This window comes from Pleurodeles waltl, chromosome 2_2, assembly GCF_031143425.1.
Source record: "Pleurodeles waltl isolate 20211129_DDA chromosome 2_2, aPleWal1.hap1.20221129, whole genome shotgun sequence".
In the NCBI taxonomy this organism is placed as follows: Eukaryota; Metazoa; Chordata; class Amphibia; order Caudata; family Salamandridae; genus Pleurodeles; species Pleurodeles waltl.
The window spans coordinates 1,148,802,648-1,148,825,994 of NC_090439.1; the positions used below are offsets into that span (position 1 = coordinate 1,148,802,648).

General features: G+C 43.7%; 1 protein-coding gene across 2 annotated transcripts in view; it reads right to left on the reverse strand.

Moving 5' to 3' along the window:
* LOC138282983 (glutathione synthetase-like) overlaps positions 1–23,347 on the reverse strand; it is a 268,746-nt gene that overhangs the window by 143,770 nt on the left and 101,629 nt on the right. For both annotated transcript variants that reach the window (XM_069221071.1, XM_069221073.1), the window contains exon 7: positions 16,604–16,684. In XM_069221071.1, coding sequence (XP_069077172.1) covers positions 16,604–16,684 — 81 coding nt within the window. The remainder of the gene's footprint in view (positions 1–16,603; positions 16,685–23,347) is intronic.

Sequence of the window (23,347 nt, forward strand, 5' to 3'; positions counted from 1 at the left end):
TTCTGTGGCACACTATTGTTCCTCAACACAAAGGAATCATGGACTGAACCTGGAAACATGGCATTCACATGGGAAATGTATTGGTCTGCAGTACACACCAATTGGATGTTCATGGAGTGAAAGTTCTTCCTGTTTCTGTACACCTGTTCACTCACTCTTGGGGGGATGATAGCTATGTGTGTGCCATCGATGGCACCTTTGACATGGGGAATGTTGGCAAAGGCATAGAAGTCAGACTTTATGGCAGGGAGGTCAGTTCTTTAGGGAAACTTCACACAGGATTGCAGATGTACAAATGCATTCAGAAATCTTGTCAGTACCTGGCTGAATATTGGCTGTGAAAAACCAGCACCCATGCCCACTGTCACCTGAAATGAGGCCGTGGCCAGGAAATGGAGTGTAGAAAGCACCTGCACCTCAGTTGGAATGGCATGCTGATTTCAATTCCCCGGAGTTAGTGCAGGATCCAGTAATGCACAAAGGTCCTGAATAGTTGCACGTGTGAGTCTGTAAGTGGTTATGATCTGATGCTCCACCATGGTCCCCATATCCACAAGTGGTCTGTACACCGATGGTGCCCTTCCTCGCCAAAAGGGTCGATACCTACGAGGGGTTACAAAAAGGAATGATGAAGACACATACATAGGCACACTTGTCATCATATGTGCACGGCATTGTTCATTGCGTTGTCTCAATAATAACTGCTACCTGACAGATATACATGTACATCACAAGGAGGGAACAGAGTATTTCATGTGTGTTACAATAGTGAATGGACAGAGGCCTATGTGCATCATGTGGCTAGTAGGGCCTACATTGTGAGTAGCAATTAATTGTAGATGCGTAGGTTAAGGCAAAATGTCTGCCCACTTTAAATCTGCCCTTTCGTTGTGGAAGTGACCTCATACCGCTAGCGGTTGATGTCACAGCTTAAGGCAGTGTTTACCGCTGTTCACACCCTCATTGGTTAACATGGGTGACAATGGGGAATCCTGGAGTATCATGATCGACGGAACATACGGGCGTTCGTCATCGTTTGTTCACTTGACTCCCTGATCTCGTGCGGACAGGTACTCCACTCTGTGTACTGCTGTGAACTGCCTCTGGCTATGGATGTGCCACGTGTTGCAGGGTAAAGGGCCCCGGCCTTCACCCAGGAAGAACTGGAGAAGCTAGTGGACGGGGTCCTGCCCCTGTACGTGAAACTGTACAGAGGGCCAGAGGTACAGGTGAGTCTGGGTTTGGAGGGCACTGTGTGTGCATAATGGATGGTGTTAATTGCACATATGTGTGCACCTCTGAGCCTGCATGGGCCATGGTGCATGGCATGCTGCGTGCGACTGTCCTGTGTGTCTGGAAGTACTGTCCGTCCCATAGTGGATGATTAACCAGCTGTTCCTATCGTGCAAGTGCCTGATCTCTGTGTTCTATTTCTGTGTCACCCTTCTAGGTCAGCACCCACCAGAAGAGGGCACATTGGCATGCCATCGCCAAGGAGGTGCGGACCCTGGGGGTCTACAACCGGCAGAGCACCCACTGTCGAAAGAGGTGGGAGGACCTGCAGGGCTGGACGCAAAATATCATTGAAGCCCAGCTGGGGAAGTCCTCCCAACATGGAAGGGGTGCCCGTCGGGCACTGACCCCCCTCATGCGACGGATCCTGGCGGTGGCATACCCAGACCTGGATGGGCGCTTAAAGGCTGCACAGCAGTCACAAGGGGGTGAGTACTTATTGACCATACTTCAGTCTGGAAGGATGCCTGGGTGTGCAATAGGGCTCATGCTGCTTAGAGGCAGGGAATTTGACTGGTGTACATCTACTGTATGTTCCCCAAAGGGTGTACGGGTGTCCCTGTCAGGTTTCACCTACTTCTGCTCCTAAGGTATTTCAGGGGATGGGTGTAGAGCAGTATTCTGGTCATTAGTCAAGGACATGGCCATGGGCATGCTGAACGGTGCTGCCTGTTGGGTGTGTTTTCTGGGTGGGTGTATGTCTAACCATTATCTACCTGCATTCAGCTATTTACAAGTGTCTCTCCTGTTTTGTCTCCCCATCCCTGTTCTCTTGTGTTGGTTGGGTACAGCATCAACATCAGGTGAAGGAGCTGAGGCACCGGCATGTGGGGAGGCAGCGGCCCACGGATCCTCCGAGGCAGAGACAAAGGACGCCAAGGGGACCAGTGGGTGGGAGGGCGAGGGGACTTCCACGGGGGAGGCTACTACCACAGGAAGTGGTGACTCTGAGACCTCCTTCGATGTGGGTCCCACGGCGGTGGGGGACCCTAGTGCACACACTGCCACTGTTACATCTTCCACCACCCCCATTCCATCACCGCCCTCCCTTCTGCTCCCCACCAAGTTGCCCGTGCCCACCCACCCAGAAAGGTGGGCGTCTCCTTCACCCGAGGCACCTCCTCCCCTGCCCCAGTCAGCCCTGCTGCCCTCACAGAGGAAGCTATTGACCTCCTGAGAACCATCTCTGTAGGGCAGACAACCATCGTCAATGCCATCCAGGGGCTAGCATCAGAGGTGCAGCAGACAAATGCCTATCTGGATGGCATTCACAGTGCTGTGTCTGCCCTACAGAGATCTTTTCAGGCTCCGGCCTCCTCTTGGATGGCAGCCAGTTTCCCTGGCCATTCTGTCCCCCCTCCAACCTCCTCTACCCCATCCAGCACCCCACTCCCTTCACCTGTCCAAAGCACACATTCAGACACGCTGACAGGCACTTCAACACACAAGAAGCACACTTCCAAACACAAGCACAACACCTCCCACCACAAGCATTCACACAGCCAACAGACACCTGCACACACAACTACGTCCACTTCCCTCAGTGTGCCCAGCTCTTCTGCCCACCTGTCTGTCCCCTCTACATCCACACTCTCATGCACTGCACCTTCACTCACTGTTACTGCTCCTCTTCCTGCACTCACCACAATAGCTGACAGCCATACATGCACCCCATACACCACACCTGCACTCAGCACCTCTACTGTAGTTGACACATGCAGCACACTCACCAGACTTGCAGACACCCACACAACATACATCCACACTAGCTGTCTGTCTTCTCCCACTGTGTCCATCCCCCACCTCCCAAGACACACAAACGCACCAAGACACCCACCCATCAGACATCCACTACACCACAGCATACAGAGCAGTCACCTGCACCCACTAAGCGCACCCCTACACCCCATACATCCACTCCCTCGGCCTCCACTCCCACGCCCTCATCCACGCCCACGCCAATTGCTCCCCAAAAAACTTTCCTCTCCCATGCTGACCTCTTCCAGCTCACTGGCCCACCCCATCTTGTCCCCAAACGTGCACACCTCCTTGTCCTTTCTGCTCCTTCCACATCACAGCCCGACCCGGTCCGCCCTTCACATTCCTGTGCCCCTTCCCCAGATAAGAAGAAGGCCCGGACAGAGCCTAAGCCATCCAGCTCCACCCGAGCCAAACAGCCCCAACCCCCTTCAAAGGAGAAGCCCACCCCCTTCCACCCTCCACAAGAAAGTCAAAGGCCCACCCCACCAAAAATCCCCACCCCCCACCTCCCCTACTCACCTTCCGTGAGGTACCTGGATGCCCATATGGTGCCCCATTATGTGGAGTACCCAGCACTTGTGGGAGTCAGGTGGGGCCCATTGTGGCCCATGACAATTGTCAGTATATGGGCCCTGTTTGCAATGTTTGGCTCAGTGAGCTTCATATTAAAGTTTCTGTGTGGCCTGTGTTTGGGCTGCACACCGTTAACGCTGGTCATTTGTTTTACTTTTTTATGGGTGTGGGGCTTTTGTATGTACTATGGTCAAGTTGCATTAGCCTTGTGTTGGGTAAGTACCTCTTGCAGTGGGGTGTATGACTTGTGCTGCTGGGAAGGGTTGGGGGAGTGTTGCTGGATGGGTGAAGTGGGTGGGTAATGTAACTGTGCCCTTTCCTCCCTTGTGTCATAGGTTGCAGTACTTACCGTTGATGTCTTCGTCAGCGGTCTCGGTCGTGTAGGTATATGGCAAGGAGCAGGGCTGACATGATCTGCAGCTCTCTATCCATGGCTGCCGCAGCGCGTTCTGTGGGACTCCAGTGCGTGGTTCCTTATATTTTGTTCATTTCCGTCTGGCTTTGTGTGGCGGTGGTTCCCGCCCCGGAACTGGCGGCAGAATGGTGGTTCATAATTTGATGGGCGGGTTGGGCCTTTCCAACAGCCTGTGGGTGGACTCTGCCATCGTCGGCGGCACTCCCCTCCTGGCGGTGGGTGGTTCGCGGGATGCCTGTGTTTCATTTGGATCATTATTTGGCTGTCCGGACCACTCCTCTGTTGGCGGTTTCTACCGGTTCATAATGAGGGCCTATATGTCGTACCTTAACCATACACTGCACCCTACCCTCGGGGCTACCCAGGGCCTACCTTAGGTGTGCCTTACATGTAAGAAAAGGGAAGGTTTAGGCCTGGAAAGTCGAATTTACAGTTAAAACTGCACACACAGACACTTCAATGGCAGGTCTGAGACATGATTACAGAGCTACTTATGTGGGTGGCACAACCAGTGCTGCAGGCCCACTGGTAGCATTTGATTTGTGGGCCTTGGCACCTCCAGTGCACTTTACTAGGGACTTACTAGTAAATCAAATATGCCAATCATGGAGAAGCCAATTACATACACATTTTGTAAAGGAGCACTTACACTTTAGCACTGGTTAGCAGTGGTAAAGTGCCCAGAGTAACAAAAACAGCAAAATCAGAGTCCAGCACACATCAACAACCTGAGGGAACAGAGGCAAAAAGTTAAGGGAGACCACGCCAAGGATGCAAAGTCTAACAAAGTACATGAAAAGACATAGGTGTTCATTCCAAGTCTGGCGGGCGGCGGTAGCCGCCCGCCAGGCGGGAACCGCCATTTGGCCGCTACACGGCCAAAAGACTGCTGCCGGCATTACAACCTTCCCGCTGGGCCGGAGGGCGCTAACCATGTTAGTGCCGGCTGGCCCAGCGGGAAGGAGGCCTGCAACACAGAAGCCGGCTCCAAATGGAGCCGGCGGTGTTGCGGCCGTGCGACATAGCAAAAACTTCAAAAATGGGCTATGAAGCACCACCAACCTGTTGGCGGTACTTCCGTCATCCGCGACCCTGGCGGTCATAGACCGCCATGGTCAGAATGACCGCCATAGATTTTAGAGATAATTTTGGAAATTTTTTGCTATGTCGCAGTTATAATTATATTGACAGCTACATTTTAGTTTAAATACAAGTTGTATTTATTTTGCAAGGTAGATGTTGAGATGTACATATTTTGTTTTTCAAGGTTCTGGTCCAAGAATCCAGCAGAGTTTCCTCGGCCTTTGAAGTATTCATTTGATGAAAGGTGTATGCTTTATACATGGTTCATTTATTTGTTTGTGTGTTTTTATTGGTAGCATTTGTTTATGCTTTGATTTTATTGCTTAATTCAGGATTAGTGTGATTTTGTTATCAGTTATGTCCTTCAATGGAACTCTAATTTAGATTTTTTTTATAATGTTTAATATGTAGTTCAATAGTTTTGAAAAACTATCTATCTATCTACCTATCTATCTATCTATACACACACCCCCACTAAACGCACACACGTGCCCACACACAGACACGTTACCACACGCACACACAAATACACACATATGATGATGCTCTGGTTCCATATACTTGTTTTTCATCTTCTGGTAGAACTTTTTAGAATGCTTGAAATCAACCTTTCAATTCAATTGACAATATAACCTATTTGGTCACACATTAAATCCAGAATGTAGACAATGAAGTTCAAAGGTTTATTACACATTAAGGGCTAAACAGAATCTCAGAAATATGGGATATAAGTACAAAAGCACCAAAGGTGAAATGAAGCATCAAATGAAGTTATATCATATAAGCATAAGGCATACGAGAATTTCAGTTGAAGCACTATAAAAAAATAAGAAACGGAATCTGATGATTGGTATACAAATTCTTCTTCTTCCTTCCTAATCATTGAAGAAACTAAGGTAATCTAAGTACCCAAAACTGAACTAAAGAGAAATCCTAATTAAGTCTTAGGAGGTATCAGAAAGAGTCAGCATAACAGAAACCTCAGTGAAAGTTCCGATGGAGAGGTGAAGCATAGCATAAAGTTGCACAAAGGAAAAGGAAAGAGAGGTCTGTACCCCTCCAAGTCTCAATGAAATCTGCCATTGTCTAACTAAGGGGCCTGGGCAGAATGCACACAGCCACGATAAGCGGAACTCTGCAAAGTGGAAAAAAACTCAGCTGTGCTACACAGAGTGGGCTGAGTTCTTTGTTACACCCGTTTGCGTAGCATTTGATATCACACGCAATGCGATATACCTACTCACGTTCAAAATCTTGTGCAAATGATAAAACGCAATTCGCAAGGGTGTAGCCATCTTGTTTCTCAGTCTGATTTTGGTGCTGGGACTTCCACTTCAATCTGCCCTCAATCTTTCTAATCCTTTATCGCATGCTTCATCTACCCCTATTTTTTTATTTATTGTATTAGTGTTTCTTTTTGTGTCTCATTTGTTTACGTTGTTTTAATTTTTGTGTGTTTTTCGTGACTTTTTGTATTTTTATTTATTTTTTCCTTCCTTCCTTCCTCCTACCCTACCCACCCAGCACTATAGCAAAGCAGCGGGGAAACAGTGGCTGTCTGCCTTGTGGGTGGCGCCGGCATCAAGGGATCCAGCCTTGTCTGATCTTCAGTGAGAAGGAGCACTTATTTCTTATGTGCAGTGCCACCTCCCCTCAATGCTGGCAGCAGGCCTAGGAACTGTTATACCCTCTGGGAGCGCTGGCAGTGCTAGGCTAGGGTGGACAAGTTGGCCAGGGCTGCCACCCTGGTCCAGCACACCACTCAGCAGCTGACACACCGCTGGGTGGATATTATCAACTGTGTGAAGGACCTGCTCGACCTGCTAGGTGTGGAGATCCGGGGCATGGTGAGTATTATATTTTTATTGTGTTTGTGTTCTACAATGCTAACATTTTATTCCGAATAGCATGTGGCTTCCACTCACAGGTAAGGTACGTTTAGTTTAAATTAAGAAAGATTATTATTTGTTATGTGATCCAGTTAGACCTAGGCAGGTGCTCGGTGCTACATTGTTGATTTTTATACCTATAGGTAGGCATTCACTTTGGCTGATTAAATAAGAAGCCAATTCGATGTAGATTGCTCTGTCCTTCTCCTAACTCCATTGTGAATTAGTGATATCAGTGAGTTAGCATTCTTTGTGACTTTATGTGGTGTGTACTGTCCTAAGTAATTTCACAGTGATGCGAGTATGCATGCATAGAAAAAAAGGGAGACTGAGTCGGTCCATAAAGGGGCATGAGAAATGAGAATAGAATGAAAGATCATTCACTGAAATGTAGATTTTCTATTGTTCTTAAGGAAATTTGGAATAGGGATTTTAGGAGTATAGCCAACTCAACGATAGTTGATCATACTAGTATAATACCATAGTCAACCTGATTTAAGTACAATGTTATTGCATTTGCCTGTAATATAATACTTTTGTGGAGATTAACGGTACCACTAATGTATTTTTTAAATCTTTTTTCTAATATTACATCAGCACCCAAGGGCAAGAAGAAGGGCAATGCAGCGGCGGATCTGTCAGGAGCTGGGGAGGCGCCAACCACCAGTGCCGATACTGATGGCTCTGCTCATCCCAGTAAGTCCCATTATTTAAAATTATTATTATTATTATTATTTCCCTAACTTTTACCTCTCCCAACTTATATACTTACTTTTTTATACTGTCTCCCATTTTTCCAACTCCCCTATCCAAGTTTTGTTTAATTCCTATTATTTCTGCATTATCTTTATCTACTGCCTTTCTTGGACCATTTTGTATTCCACCCAATTGTTGCTCTTCAATGATTCTGAGTCATCGTCAATCATAGGCTATAGCTGTGCCCCTCTATTATGAGAAGTTTTTAGTTGTCTTGTCTGCCCCTCTATTACGCAATGCTTTTAGTTGGCTTGCGTTCGTGGCTTTTCTAATATTTCAACAAAATGCCCAGAGTGATATTTTTGACAGAAGATACTGCAGTGCTAACTGAACTGTAACAATTGCGGCTGCATTTTGTTCATTTAAAAAAATTAGAATGGTATCTAGCATCTAAAAACTGCATACTGTTTTTTATAGCTACACCAAACACCTGTGGAGCTCAAGTTTGACTACTGCAGGAGCAGATGGAGCAGAGGGAGACACAGCGGCAGGGACGGGCGCTGGTAAGTCACATTGTTTGCTTATAGACAATTACTCTAACTCACTAGCTACAAGGAAATTTCCATGATCGGATTCATGGACCCCCTGCATTACAGCTACAGCAGTGGTTGGGATACTTATGGCCTCTTCTATCTGCAACTCAGCAAAACCACATAATGTGTGCTAAAAGTTATGGCTTGATGGAAAAGGGAAAGAACAGAAGGTTAAAAGAAAGGATGGGTGAAAAGAGTGGAAATAAAGGATGCATTGGTGGATGAAAAAGGATGCGTGGGTGAGTATTGGCATTGGGTAAATGGATGGATGGGTGAAAGGATGATTGAAAGAAAGGGTGGATATTGTGGGTATTGAATGAATGGATGAAGGATTGTGAATTTGGGTGGAAGAGTGGATGAGAGAATGCAAAGCTTATATCATGGTGGCTCTGGGTGTATATAGGGGAAGAATGAAAGGACGATTGAGTAATTGCTTGGATGAATAAAGAAGGGAGCTCTTCCTTTGTGAATAGATCTGTAATGCCCCTCCATTCTTCTAAAGCAAAAGCTCTACCTACATGCCTTATCCAACCGCCTTACTCTGCAGTCGCGTAAGTCAAGTTTCTTTACTTTCCTTACTGCTAAGTGAATCAATTTGTTGGAAAACATTTGGGATATTGGGCGAGACCAGTAAGTAAAATGGAACTAGTAAGTGCCCAATTTGATTTCAAGTTTGGCGTAGTAGAGTGCATCGTTTCCCTCATCTACTTACGTCAGACAGGATGAAATATCTTCATTTCATACATGACATGTGTGTTGTACCTTATTTATTCATCTGCCTCTTTGAAAGGCATGTGGGGAAGAGTAGGGCCACTGGAATTAAAGACAGATAACTGCCAGCTATAGCTGCCCGAGCTGCAGACAGTCACAATGTACTTGAAGCACTGGCTAGCATGCCTCCAATAATTTGGCACAGTAACCTATAATCCATAGAATATAATGCCTTACTCATCATAATGAGAGGCAAATCTATTTTTCCACTAAATGTGTCTAATTAGTTACTAGAAAATCCCTTAAAAGTAAAAAAAAAATGAAATCATCAGCTTTTTAATCTGGTCTTATTCCACCTTAATTCTTTTCTACCAGACAGTTAGTGCTTCATCCCTAGGGGATCAGAAATGTAGTGCTACTGTGCAACCCACTGTCTATCATTTGAACAAGTGTTTGTTCAGACCATTGTTTACAATTAGTCTTTGTTATTCCTTGTTTTCTCGATACTGCTACTCCTGCCAGATGACCACCACCAACTAAGCAGGAGATAGCAGCCCGTCTGCGGTAGCAGAGCCTGGGAAACATTCAGGCCGAGTACCAGTGCCAGGTGATCCTGGAGAAGGAAGAGATCAAAACAGCAGCCTCTGACCCAGGACCCAGCAGAACAGCATGCCAGCACCTGGACTCCTAGCCTGAAAATCGATGATGCCACCACCAGCAGTCAGGGTCCCTAACTGCACCTGCTGCTGCACCATCCCGCTCCACTAGGGCAATTCACCGACGCCTCCTGCAGCGGATGGACCAGATGGAGAGCCAGCTTGCCAGGATAGAACAGAGCATCTACGAGCTATGGACTCATATAGACAGTGACCCTTTAAAAAAATGTTTTGTTTTGGTAGTAGGGACTTGTTGTGGATGGAGAGGACGGGGAGGAATTTGGGCTGGACATCAAGTTTGGACTTTTTGGTTTTTTTGTACTTTTTGAGGACGGGGTTGTATTTGTTCGGTGAAAGGAGCAGGACTGTTATGGGTTGAGAGTGACGGCTTTGTATTTGTAAATAACTCATGGGATATCTTTTCACTTAATTTGCCCCTCAAATCTTTATTTTTGTGTTTTAGACTTTTAGTTAGCACTGATGTCTTTTAGTGTAGCCTGTTATTTTATAATATGCTAAAAAGTGTATATCATTTCTTAGACCCTTGCTCCCTTGCCCTCTACAAATATTATTGACCACTAGGAGATGATTGCCCTTTCCTATTATGCCAAACAAACAGTACACACAGACATTTACTTCAATAGGAGTTAAATACCAGCTAAACAAATTCACTTCAATTCATAGTTCTTCCCCTACCTGAATAGATGAAGTGAGGGAGTTTTCTTCTTATTGCAGGGTTTTCCTAAGATGTCATCTTAAGGGGGTGGTAGGTAGGTAGTAGTAGGCTAGCACAGTAACAGGGAAGATAGAACATGACAGAAAATGCCACTCATATCTATGTGAACTCCAACTAGAGGATTAATCAAAGGGTTAGCCATAACTGTCAACTTGATTGAAAGAAAATAGAGAGTTAGGGGTCATCATCCATAAAGCATAACTGCAGGTAGACTGAGACCAGACTACCACAATGACAGTATTGTCAGCAAAGAAGTCCTGATATGATAATAAAATATAGGAATTTCAATTACTGCTGAGCAATGGTGGGGAGCTATAGTATAAAACTAAACTTAGGAAATAAGATCATGGAGTCAGAAGTGGGTTCGGACTCAAGAGCATTTGGACCAGGTTAAGCATTTACGGAAAACACACACAAGGTATGAATGAAGATGGGGCCAGTTAGAAATGAGGTCTCTGGTTGGCAGTCAGTTTGCACTCTCTCCAAGCAGGGACCCTCACTTTAGTCAGGGCAATGGAGAATCACACTTAGATAAGCCCTTTCACCCCCTTGGTAGCTTGGCACAAGCAGTCAGCCTTATCTCAGAAGCAATTTGGAAAGTATGTGTGCCAACACACACAGTAATACAGTGAAAACACTATAAAATGGATATCACACCAGTTTAGATTAAAACCAAAATGAGAAAAATCTAACATACACAAGTCAAGATATGAATTTGCAAAAGAATAAGAGTATCACTCCATAGAAAACAATGGAAACGTTGATTTTACACAAAGTACCTGGTTTGCGTAAAAAATAAAGCCTCACGGGTGAACTTGCGTCTGAAAAGTCAGCAATGCATCAATCTCATACTTGCAAGTGTAATATTTCTTCTCTGGTCGGGTAGGCGATGCGTTGATTTTCCCCCCCTCAAGAGAGCGATGCGTTGATTTCCGGGCAGGGCACATCAGATCCACGCATCTTAACGATGACTTTGATGCCCAGGGATGATGCATGAGAAATCCGGTTGCACGGTGTTGGAAAAACGGACTGCGTGGCGGTTTGCTCCGTTATTACCAGCCATAAGCAGATATTGCATTGTTTCTCCAGCCACGATGTATCGCTGTCCCAGGCGTGATACAGGTGGAGCGTAAATTTTTGCTGCAAAGAGGGTGGCCTATTGTTCTCCAGCTGAGTTGCAGGTTGTGTGTCAAACATTTCTCTGCACAGCGGTCTGTGTCTGAATATCTGTCCTTTTCTACCAGCTTCACCTTTCAAGGGCCCAGGGACTAGATGGGGCACCACTTGGCAGGGCAGGAGTCTCACCAGAGAGTCCAGGTGTTGGCAGAGGAAGTATCTGATGGCCCTTTAGCTTCAAAACAGGAGGCAAGCTCAATCCAAGCCCTTGGAGTTTCTTCACAAGCAGGAATATACCACAAAGTTCAGTCTTTGTCCTCTCTCAGACAGAAGCAGCAGCTGCAGGCCAACCCAGCAAAGCACAGTCACAGACAAAGGGGCATTACTCCTCCTCCTGCTCTTCAGCTCTTAGTAATCTAAAAATGTGTGTTTTGGGTCCACTGATTATACACCCTTTCTGCCTTTGAGGTAGGCAAACTTCAAAGGAAAGTCCCTGTTGTTCACAAGATCCTTCCTTGTCTAGGCCTGGCTCCAGACGTACATCAGGGGGTTGGAGACTAGGTTGTGAGGGTAGGCACAACCTATTCAGGTGTAAGTGACCATTACTCCTGCCACTCTAGCTCAGATTGTCCATTAGGATATGCAGGCTACACCCCAGCTCCCTTTGTCTCACTGCCTAGCAGGGATTGACAGGGAATTCACAAACAGGCAGAGTCACAGAATGGTTTAAGTAAGAACATAACCACTTTCTAAAAGTGGCATTTTCAAACTGACAATTTAAAAAACAACTTTACCAAAAGATGTATTTTTTAATTGTGAGTTCATGTTTCTATCTGCTCCCAAAGGGAAACTACACTTAAAAGATATTTAAAGGCAGCCCCCATGTCAACCTATGGAAGAGATAGGCCTTGCAACAGGGGAAACTGAATTTAGCAGTATTTCACTGAAAGGGTGTGTAAAACACATAACTACATGTCCCACCTTTAACAGACACTGCGCCCAGCCCATGGGGCTACGTAGGGCCTACCTTAGGGTGCCTTACATGTACTAAAAGGGAAGGTTTGCACCTAGCAAGTGGACAAACTTGTCAGGTCGAATTGCCAGTTTAAAACTGCACATACAGACACTGCAGCGGCAGGTCTGAGCCATGTTTACCTGGCAACTAGTGTGGGTGGCACAACCAGTGCTGCAGGCCCACTAGTAGCATTTGATTTACAGGCCCTGGGCACTTCTAGTACACTTTATTAGGGACTTACTAGTAAATTAAATATGCTAATCAGGGAAAAGCCAATTACACATACAATTTACAAAGGATCACTTGCACTTTCGCACTGACAGCATTGCTAAAGTGCCCAGAGTACCAAATACAGAAAAAACAGAGTCTATCACACAGTTAAAACATAGTAAGTAGAGGCAAAATAGACAGGGGAGACCACACCAAGAATGTCAGGTCTAATAGGGCCTATGGTGGTTCATGCACAGCATCTGCATTACCGGATCCCCTCTAAATGGTTGCAGTTTGTCCTGTGAGAGTACCATAAAAGGGTGTCCAAATTTCACTAAAATCCAAGTATTGTACCAATAATATGGCACAAACGCCTAGCCCCCCCAATATGTTAGGCAGACATGTTATGGTGGTATTGGCTAAGGAGCCTCACTTTGAAAGTACATTTCCAGGGCCCACAAGTTGTATGCGATTCAACATGGGCAGTATAAGAAATTTCACCAGGTTTTTCCCTTGAGACATTTTGTTTACTATCAGTGGGCTTGTAAGTTGTCCATTACTTACCAGTGGTTGGCTTTATTGTCACTCGCTTGCTTCTTCTTGGTCAGCTGCTGTAGACTTCTTGCCTCTTCATATGGTTGTCCCTTCACTGAGTATGAATGTATTACTTTTGTCCTTCCACTTCTTATTCTCTTAGGCATTGCTTTTATCTTTAGATTAAGCACACTGGTAGAGTGTGACCTCTTCAACTGGATCTGTCCCTTCCTCCTGTGTATTGCTTAGACTCACCCTCACTCCATCCCTTGATGACCATGTTGTTGCTTGTGCTCTCCTAACCTCCTTTTCTCCTTTAATTTTTTGCGTCCGGTTCTTGCTTGCTCCAACTCCTCTCTCCCACCCTCCATTGTCTGTGTGCTTGCTTCATCCTCCTCAATACCTCCTTTTGTTGTCCATGTTGCTCCCAGCCCCTCCTCCATTGTCATGTTGCCCTTGCCTTACCATCCCTTCCAGAACTTTACCTGCCAACCCACCATCTCTCCACAATAAACATAAAAAAGTACAGTGGCAGGGATGGCGCTGGCCGTGTCATGATACTCCCACATGCCAACCCTAAAAGTTGCCCAAACACCACCCGCCGACCTGCAATAAACAAATAGCTTTATGATGTGGCCAGTGTTGGGATTTCCAGTTGAAAAGTTTGTTGCTTGCCTATGAATGATGCTTCTTTATCTCCCCATGCACCAGCACATGCAAAGTAAATCAAAGCATCATGTGCATTTTTGGCTGCTCTCTAAAGTGTTAAAGAGTGGAAGATCGAAGAGTCTGATTGGACTTCTAGCAGAAAATATTCTTTTACCTTTAATCGCCTGCATATTAGTTTGTACTGATGCAATCTTTACCTGTGACGCATTCCTATCAGACTTTTTGTTTACTCCAGAGAGTAAACAGTGCCCTATTACAGTTGTAGTATTTACAGTACTCTTGAGGGACCCTGCAATGAAAAAGCTGGAGGAAAGGAAAGTTATGATCAGTGCGACTTTCCCTGCCACCATCCCATCGGGATCCCTGGTCCTGGCGGAGACAGTGGCCCCCAGGCAGTCTGACCGCCAGGATTGTAATCTGGCAGTCAGACTGCCAGGATTGCAGCGGTATAACCGTCACTAAGCGTTTGACAGTCTAAGGACTGCAAAACTCATAATGAGGCCCTAAGTCCGAGGGTAAGAATCTTGGCTAGGCGAAGGAGTGAAATGTATCTGCTCAGCATGAGTACTTTGTCAGCTGTGAAATCTCAATTCCTCCTGCTCTGAACCTTTCCTGCCAAATCCTTTGTATTTTTGTAGGACTTTGGATATGGGCTATCCATCTTCGTAGGGACTTTGGCAGATACAGCATACAAACTTGCTCCGATGAAGGATGTCAATTTTGGAGACTAAAGGGCATTACCTATGAGAGGCTTGTGCTGCCATTGCACCGCTTTTAGTGATGCAGCAACAGTGCAAACCTTTCAACCATATCTATGAGACCACGCAAACCCACTTTGCATAACTTCATATCGCCTCATAGATATAAAGTAAGACAAGGCAGCGCAAATCAAACGCAGGCCTTACTCTGCATTAGGGAGGCATTCCATGGGCATAGCAATTGGTGTTCTCACGTAACGTATGGAATTTTGCATTCCCAGATTTACAAGGCCATGTAAACCTGGGGATGTATCAAAACCTATCCCCAGGGGATGCGCAACAAGGAGATATATCTTTCTTCCTCCTCATTTTTCCTCTTTCCATGTGCTCTGCATTGTGTAGCACACACAGAAAGAGGACAAAGCCTCCCAGGATTGTGTTTTGTATAGGAAGGTGCCCCTTCCTACTCAAAAACAATCCGGCATGCATTGCAGACACCTTTGCACCATGGTGCAATGGTGCCTGCATTGGCATTAGGAAGCCAAAACAACACCAGCGTAGGGGAAAGGATAGGAATGTGCCCTATTGCATAGATATGGCACATTCCTCCCCTTTCCCTTTCATGCAGGGCAGCAGAGCGGATGACTTGCTGCACTGCCCTGCAACAATAGCCCATAAATATAGGCCTGAGTCAGACAGGAAAAATATTTGACTAGGACGTATCCGTTTGATATATCTGACCTGTGCTCCATCGCAGTTAGCCTGAAGTCCTGTCTAGGCCTTGATCAACTGCGACCAATGATTACTGATTTGAGCTTTACTTTTTGTTGGTGCTTTTGCCATAAATGCTGAAAAATGTATGTCTCCGGTACCCCTTGTTAGGTATCTTTCAGTTTGGTGTCACTTTACTCTTCAAAGTTTCTCTATTTTTCTAAATTGAGGGCAGGATTTCTATTGTTTTGGATTTTTACCTTTTAACTGATTTGGTACTGCTAAATTCTTAACACATTTTTGTAAGTTAGGCAAGCCTGATCTGTGCCTTAACTAACAGGTAGATAAACTGAAGTTTTACGTTAATGAAACTGTGTTTTAGCCTGTCATGTCTGTGATCTTATTCCTTGTGGTGGACTCACACCAACCCAAACAATAACCTCTTTCCTTAAAAGTACCTTTTAGATGTTTTGGGACAAACTCACAAAGGCCCGTGATAGTATGGAAAACGTTATTAGAGGATTACTACTTTATGTGTTCTAAACAGGGGTAGCGGTTAACCGTAAGAAATGGGGGGGCGAGTGAAGTGCCCCACTGCATCCCAAAAAAAATCCCCCCTCCCCCAAAAGCCCATAATAGAACAACCCTCCCTCCAAAACCAAAAGCTAAAACTGCTATTTAAAGTAAAATTAAATTAATGTGTACTTACCCACTGCAGCACGTCCTCCTCAGTGTTCTGCAAGCTGCAAACTGTAGTCCGTTGTGGAGCTCTATTAACCAGCATGAGGAAAGAGCCTGGATTGGATGGAGAGGGCTGGCTGGATGCTTCTTCAGGCAATGGAGGCCTGTGCTTTCTTGATACCCAGCTGTCTAAGACAGCTCGGGATAAAGAACTTCAAAGTGGGCATGCCAGGCTGGCCATTGCAAGATAGCCAACCAAAGTGACATGCACACTTTAAAGCATCCAAGCAGCCACTGCTCCTGTCCTCCGTGCTGCCAATCTGAAGCAGAGGGCACAGTCTACATGACTTTTGCCTTGGGGCACTGCAGTGCGCACATCAGGAAAAAATAAAATGGCAATTAAACTATTTCATTTCTATTTTATGTTTTTCAGCAGTGGCATGGAGAAACAGACACTGGTACTAAATCCCCTTTGTGTTTAAGCCCAATGGTACATTAAAAGTTCTTCATAAATGACAATGCTTACAGAGAATGAATTAACACTTTTAAAGTACGTATCATACCTCTTCCATAGCTCGATTTCAGTGCATCGCTGGTCAAAAATGTTCCTTTCGTACCCATCAACCAGGATCATGACATGAGCCCTACAAAATATGAATAACATTACTACATGCAATATGTGACAGTCTGGACAGCAAAGGCAAGCATACTATTGTAGGTCAGTGTTGAAAATGGCCCCTCTGAAGGGTCACCCCAAACCTTTTTGCCTTCCTCCTCCTCTTTTTCTGACCTCGTTTTTGCTGGTTTTAGGACTCTGGGCATTTTACCACTGCTAACGAATGCGAAAGTTAATGTACTCTCTCCAGAAAACATGGTAACATTGGCTCATACCCAGCTGGCCTATATAAATTACCTATAAGTCACTAGTAAAGTATACTTGATGTGCATAGGGCCGGTAAATTAAATGCTACTAGTGAGCCTGCAGCTCTGATTGTGCCACCCATATAAGTAGCCCCTTAACCATGCCTCACGTCTGCCATTGCTAGACCTATGCGTGCAGTTTCACTGCCACTTCGACTTGTCATTTAAAACTACTTGTCAAGACCTAAATGACCCTTTTGTTCCACACAAGTCACCGTTAAGGTAGGCCCTAGGTTAACAATAGGGCAGGGTGATATGTAATTAAAAGGCCAGACATATACTTATACGTTTTACATGTCCTGGTAGTGAAAAAGTTGTGAAGTCATTTTTCACTACTATGAAGACTGCTCCTTTCATAGATGCTTTAAGCAGTAATTTCTGATCTGAGAGAAATATACCTGTCATATTTGGCATGTTTCAAATGATAGTAAGAAATCCTACTTACTGGTGAAGTTAGATTTTACATCACTATTTAAGAAATTTGACTTTTAGAAAGTAGGCATTTCCCTGACCTTATGGCCACCTGTTCCTTACAGCCTTCCTCCAATCCACTTCTGGTCTGTGTTGGTTGACATCTCCCCTTATGCATTCCACCCAGACAGACATAAACACAGGACACTCAGCAGTATCCGCATCAGTAGTGGCTCGGGGGCCTCGGAAGCGGTGGGGTGGGGAGGTGTAGGAGACGGGGGAAGGAGGGAGTGAATAAACATTAAATTTAATTTTAAAAACACTTACCTCCTCTGCTGCTCCTTGTCGCTGGGCTGGAGAGAGCCCACAGCGCATGTGTGTTTTCGCTACATTACTGTGTGTTTTAGTACAAATACTTTAGACATTGCCTTTGAGATAAGCCTGATTGCTTGTGCCAAACTACAAAGGGGGTGAGCAGGTTTCATCTTGAGTATATATCTCTATTGCCCTGACTAGAGTGAGGGTCTCCGCTAGGGCAGTGTGCAAACTGACTGTCAGCCAGAGACCCCATTTCTTAAAGTGGCCAAACCAGGTCCTGATCAGCAACAGAAGCCACTGATGGGTCTAGTGAGGGAGAGTAATCCATGCAGTGATTTTGGCATGGTTGCATGCTGTCGGAGCTGCTGCCAGGAGGCCGGACACAGTCAGCTGGCATATTCAAATTCTTCAACTGGGCTCTTAGCAGGGTGTCCTCAGGCCTCCTTAAGCTCTTCATGTGCCAGGAATGGCTGAGGAATCGGCTGGCAGAGAGAGAATATGAGAGAGCCAAAGCAAAGTTTAAATAGTCATACTCGCTTAAACAACTTTGAACCTCAAGACTCTCCAATAGCCACTAAGGTGCTAGTGTGTATCATAGGCTACTCCAAGCCCCGTCCAAGTGATTGAGGAATGTTGCATGATTCTCTGAAACATTACACTTCATTAATTTGCTTTTGGAACAATAAACTAATGATAAGTGGTAAAGGATAACATCTACACTAAACTTAAACAAACAAGTCATTTTAACTACAGTATAAATAAAGTAAAAAATAAATAAATCAATCAACAACAAAGGAGCAATCAAATGAGAACTGATGGGGTCCTACCAAAATCTAAGCAATTGCAAATAACACCTCTTGGTTTGCTCTACATGGAAGGAAGTAGCCAGAGTCACACCCCCAGAAGATGACAAATAAGCAGCCCATCAACTTCAGGGAAACTGCTAAAACAAAAGACCAACAGTCACCCAGACTCTGCTAACAAAATAGAAATCTAGCCAATAATGTCTAAATTGGACATCATCACCCAACCTACTTTCAGAGACTTCAGATAGAAAAGCAGTTTAATAACAATCATGTGCCCCAAATATGAATGAAAGTATTAGCTGCAAATCAAGAGCTAATCCATCTGTCCTCAAGAAATATTGCAGCCATGAAATTTCTCCATTTTCCTTGGAAGAAATAAGGTCACTGTTGTTACCTGGATGTCTGAAAAGGCTGTTTAATGGAAAGAATTTAGTACTCCAGAATCAAAATTTTGAAGAAGAATCTCAGTGAAACAGTCAAACAGGGTCTATTACCCACCAACCTTCCTCACAGAGCAACCAAGAACCCATTCACTTAAATTGACAGGAGGGGCTGGCATTGATCAAGACTGCTGGGATATAGTCAGATTATACATGACAGCCATCTTTAAGTATACAATATAGAAAGACACCTTTGACATCTCAAGGTTCCAGAATCTTAACCCAATCAGTGAACAGGAAAACAAGCAGGAACAGTTAATACTTATCCTTTCTTATCCAGATTTAGCAAATCGACAAAACAAATTACAACCTCATAATCAATGGTATAAAAAACTATAAAACACAGACAAGTCCAGAGCAGGTAAACAAGAAAAATAAAAACTCCAGAAGGCCAACACCCACAGCTGAGCAAGGTTAACCAGCTATACAAAGCTTACAAATAAAACTCATTAAAGCAAAAAGAAAACTTGAAGATTGTGAATGGATGGAACATTACCATGTTTGTAATACTAACAATCAGAAGGAATTATTGTGATTACCACCTGAAAAAAGGTCCCTGTCAAGTAAATGTAAAGAACTTCAGCATCTTGGAAAAAGCATATCATTACACCATAATAGGATGTTCTGAGCCAAAATAATGAAACAACATATGACCAAAGAAAATACACCATGGTGTTTCAGTTCAACACCAAAGAGACTAAAGAATGCACAAAGAGCCGCAACCACTTAACAGTTGGATGATTTTCTCCATATGGGTATTTATATCATTGCTTACTGTACATCATGGCCTGTATTTATACTTTTTTTGCGCCGCATTTGCGTCGTTTTTTGACGCAAAAACGGCGCAAACTTGCAAAATACCATTGTATTTTGTAGGTTTGCGCCGTTTTGCGCCAAAAAGCGGCGCAAATGAAGCGCTAAAAAAAGTATAAATACGGGCCCATATGTTTGTTCTTATGCCAACAGTGTTCATTATATCTCATCAAAAATACTTTATATTCATCAGCCAAGACTGTTGTTTTTCACAGCTCGGATCATCTGATCAATTTTATTATTTAATTTCCTAGTGCACTGTTCTCATTGCATTTATCATACAGTGCCATACCCATTTGATGTCTGGTGTATATTGGCAATATAATATGTATATGTGAGTTTATGTATTCCTTTTTATGAGATTAGTTTGAGTATACAAACATGCAATCAATACATCTTCCATTTTTAGAGTTACCAGGCAATCGTACCATTCTCTGGAAACATTGGTTTGATGCCTTTGAAATGCATTTGGAGCTTTTCATGATCAACTGGTTAGGGAGCAGTTCATTGTCCACTGCTCAGGTAGGCAAATTCAACGAATACTATTAGCAATAGGTTATCTGACTATGGAAAATATGATTGTGGTGACTAAAAGTGTGGAATTGGCTCACATATCCCTAAAAGAGCTAAGTGTACATCCATCTGTAAAGGAGAATGTAAATTCTGTAACTAACATCCCTCTTGTATTTAGAGATACCAAAAACACAGAGAAGAGTTGTTCTAAAAGTGTTAACATATGATTTAGATGCAGAAATAGTCCACATGTCAAGGAAAGCAAAGGGTGTTCTGCTAAAAATGTAGTACGTTAAAAATGTAGCAAGGTAAGGCACTTTTCAAAAATATGTCACATTGGTCAAACAGAAGTATGAAAGTTAACAGTGTGGTAGATGATCATAGTCTAAGTGATCAAAATATGCGAAAAGAAATCCAGGACATGGTAGTGGTCATGACTGATGAAGAAGTGGACAGTGACGATCTGAGCAAATGTGGAAACCCCTACATTGATATTGTGGTGGGTGATAAAGTGTTGCATTTGTTGGCGGAATTAGGGGCACGTATAACAATGGTATGTCTCAGCTATTCCACAAGACATTGGGTAACAGGACGTTTTTCCTACCAGTTAGAGCACTGGTGACTTATGAAGGCAAGAGGATAGAATTAGGAGGATTTATTGAGGATATTCTAGAACTCAAAGGACACAAAATTCAAGGACGTAGCTGTTAGAGGCTTCAATACTTTAGGGTGGTTTTACAAGGGTCTCTTTGGAATTGTGCTCAAAACAGGAGCTACTGAACAATTACGCTAAGAAGTGCCTTCTTCAGACCCAATTTAGAATGAGTTCTCTAATGTCTTCTGAAGCAACTTAAGAAAATTGTTGGTTTCAAACATAAAATGAAGGTAAAACAGGGGGCAATTCCTGTCAAGCCTTAAGATTAGATCTGTGCCATCTAGCCCCTGGGAGGACTTAAAATGAAAACTACAAAAGAAAAAAGTGATTGAACATGTTGAGTATAGGCTTTGGTTTTTACCTTTGGTTGTGGCTTTAAAACGCTATGCAGAAATGTGTTTGTGCATTGACTTGAGTAGTCATAATAAAGAAATCTACTTAGTTTGGTGTTTCACATATTTGAAAACAACGGTGTGGTGGTAAAAAGAGACAAATGTGAGTTCAGGAAGCGTTTCTAGAACATAGTATCTTGTGTGAAGGTGTTAGTCCTAGACTGGGGTTATTCAGAGCAGTAGTTAAGTGTCTCAGCCCCAGAAATAAGGACAAACTACACTCATCTATTGGGCTGTGTTTATTCCTGGGTATGCCACACAGATGCAAAGTTTGACTAACATGTTGAAGAACAAAGTTCTGTTTGTGTGGGACAGTGATTGCCATGATACACTTAATAGGGTTTAATTATAAATGATGAATGCCAAGACTTTATGTTCCTATGATCTGTGCATACCTTGTACCAACACAGTGGAAGCAAGTACGTACAGATTGGGGGCTGTTCAGACTCAAAATACATCTTTTGGAGAGATTATTATTAGCTATGCATCTATGGTACTCCATGAACCTGAGATGAACTACTCTGTAATTGAAAAAGAGTTGATGGAATGTTAGGGTGCAAGTGAGAAATTCAGAAGTTATATATGGGGTAGGAGGTTTGTGTTACAGACTGATCACAAGCCGCTTTTGTACATTTTTAACCACAACAAAGTTAAATACACCAACATACCACTAAATGACTTCAATACTATTTTGAGGTCAAGTACATTCCTGATAAAGAGAATGTCACAGCAGACTTATTATCAAGATTACCGGTTAGTGATGTGGACTTAGCAGATAAAGAATACAATAGAGAAGATTCTTTCATAGCATTTGTAGATGGATGCGGTTAAAATCAAAGAATATGCAGAGGTTATTTGGAAGAAAGTGAATGATGAAGATGTTATATTGGGGCAAGTGAAAGAGTTCATTGTCATTGGATGGTCAAAAGAGATACATTTAAGCACTGGATTTCAACCTCACTGTAAGGTTGCAAATGAGCTCCCGATAGAAGATGAAGTAGTGATAAATGTTTACCACTATACAACATTTGTGCATTGTTAGTCAACAATGTCCATGAGGGGCATTATGGTTCCACCATGACAAAAAAGAGGATCAGGTGCCATTACTGGTGGCTCTCCACCAGAACAGAGATGTAGATATGATTGTGAAGGAATGTATTGTGTGCAGCAAAGCCAAAAAAGGACATAAGGTTGTCACACACCCTCTACAACTTGTGGTCATACCTGAAAGGCCTTGGATGAAATTTTAAATTGATATGGAAGGACCATTCAATTTTCTACCTTATCATTTATGTTATGCCTTTGTGTTAATGGACTACCATAGCAAATGGCCTGAAGTTTGTTTTTTCCGCACCCACTGCAGGTAATACGGTTAGATTTCTGAAAGATGTATTTATGAGAGAAGGTTTCCTAGAGTTCTTAATCTCAGACAACGGAGTACAATCTATGGAAATGGAATTGTTTTTTAATGAGTTTGTCATGAAACATCTTAGGAGCTTGCTTAATCACACTCAAATCCATGGTTTGGTGGGGACGATGAATAGAATGGAAGTTGATTGTGTAAAATGGCCCAAGAACATGTATGAAACAGAAGAAACCATGAAATATATGTTATGGTTTTATCATACAATGTCACATTCTCTCACCAAGTTGTCTCTGTTTGAGTTACTTAGGTTACATAAATCAAACTCAATTCTTCATCCTGCATGGCTATATAGGTCTGCACAGAACAATAATGTGAATTGTGCAGCTATGCTGAGTAGGATGGTATATGGACAGAATAAAATGAAGGACAGATATCATGACATTATAAAATCTATGACTTTCATCCTGGTGATGTAGCACAGATAAAGAAATCACATTTTATGAAAAAGGGGGATGCCAGCTATGAAGATCCAATGAAAGTTAAAAAAAAAGTCTGTGGAAATGCTGTATTGGTCGGGCGGTCATTGGTGGAATGTTGGTAAAGTTGTAAAGATACATAATGATACAACAGAGGCTAAGTAAAAAAACAGGTGTGGCAACAAACCATGTGCTG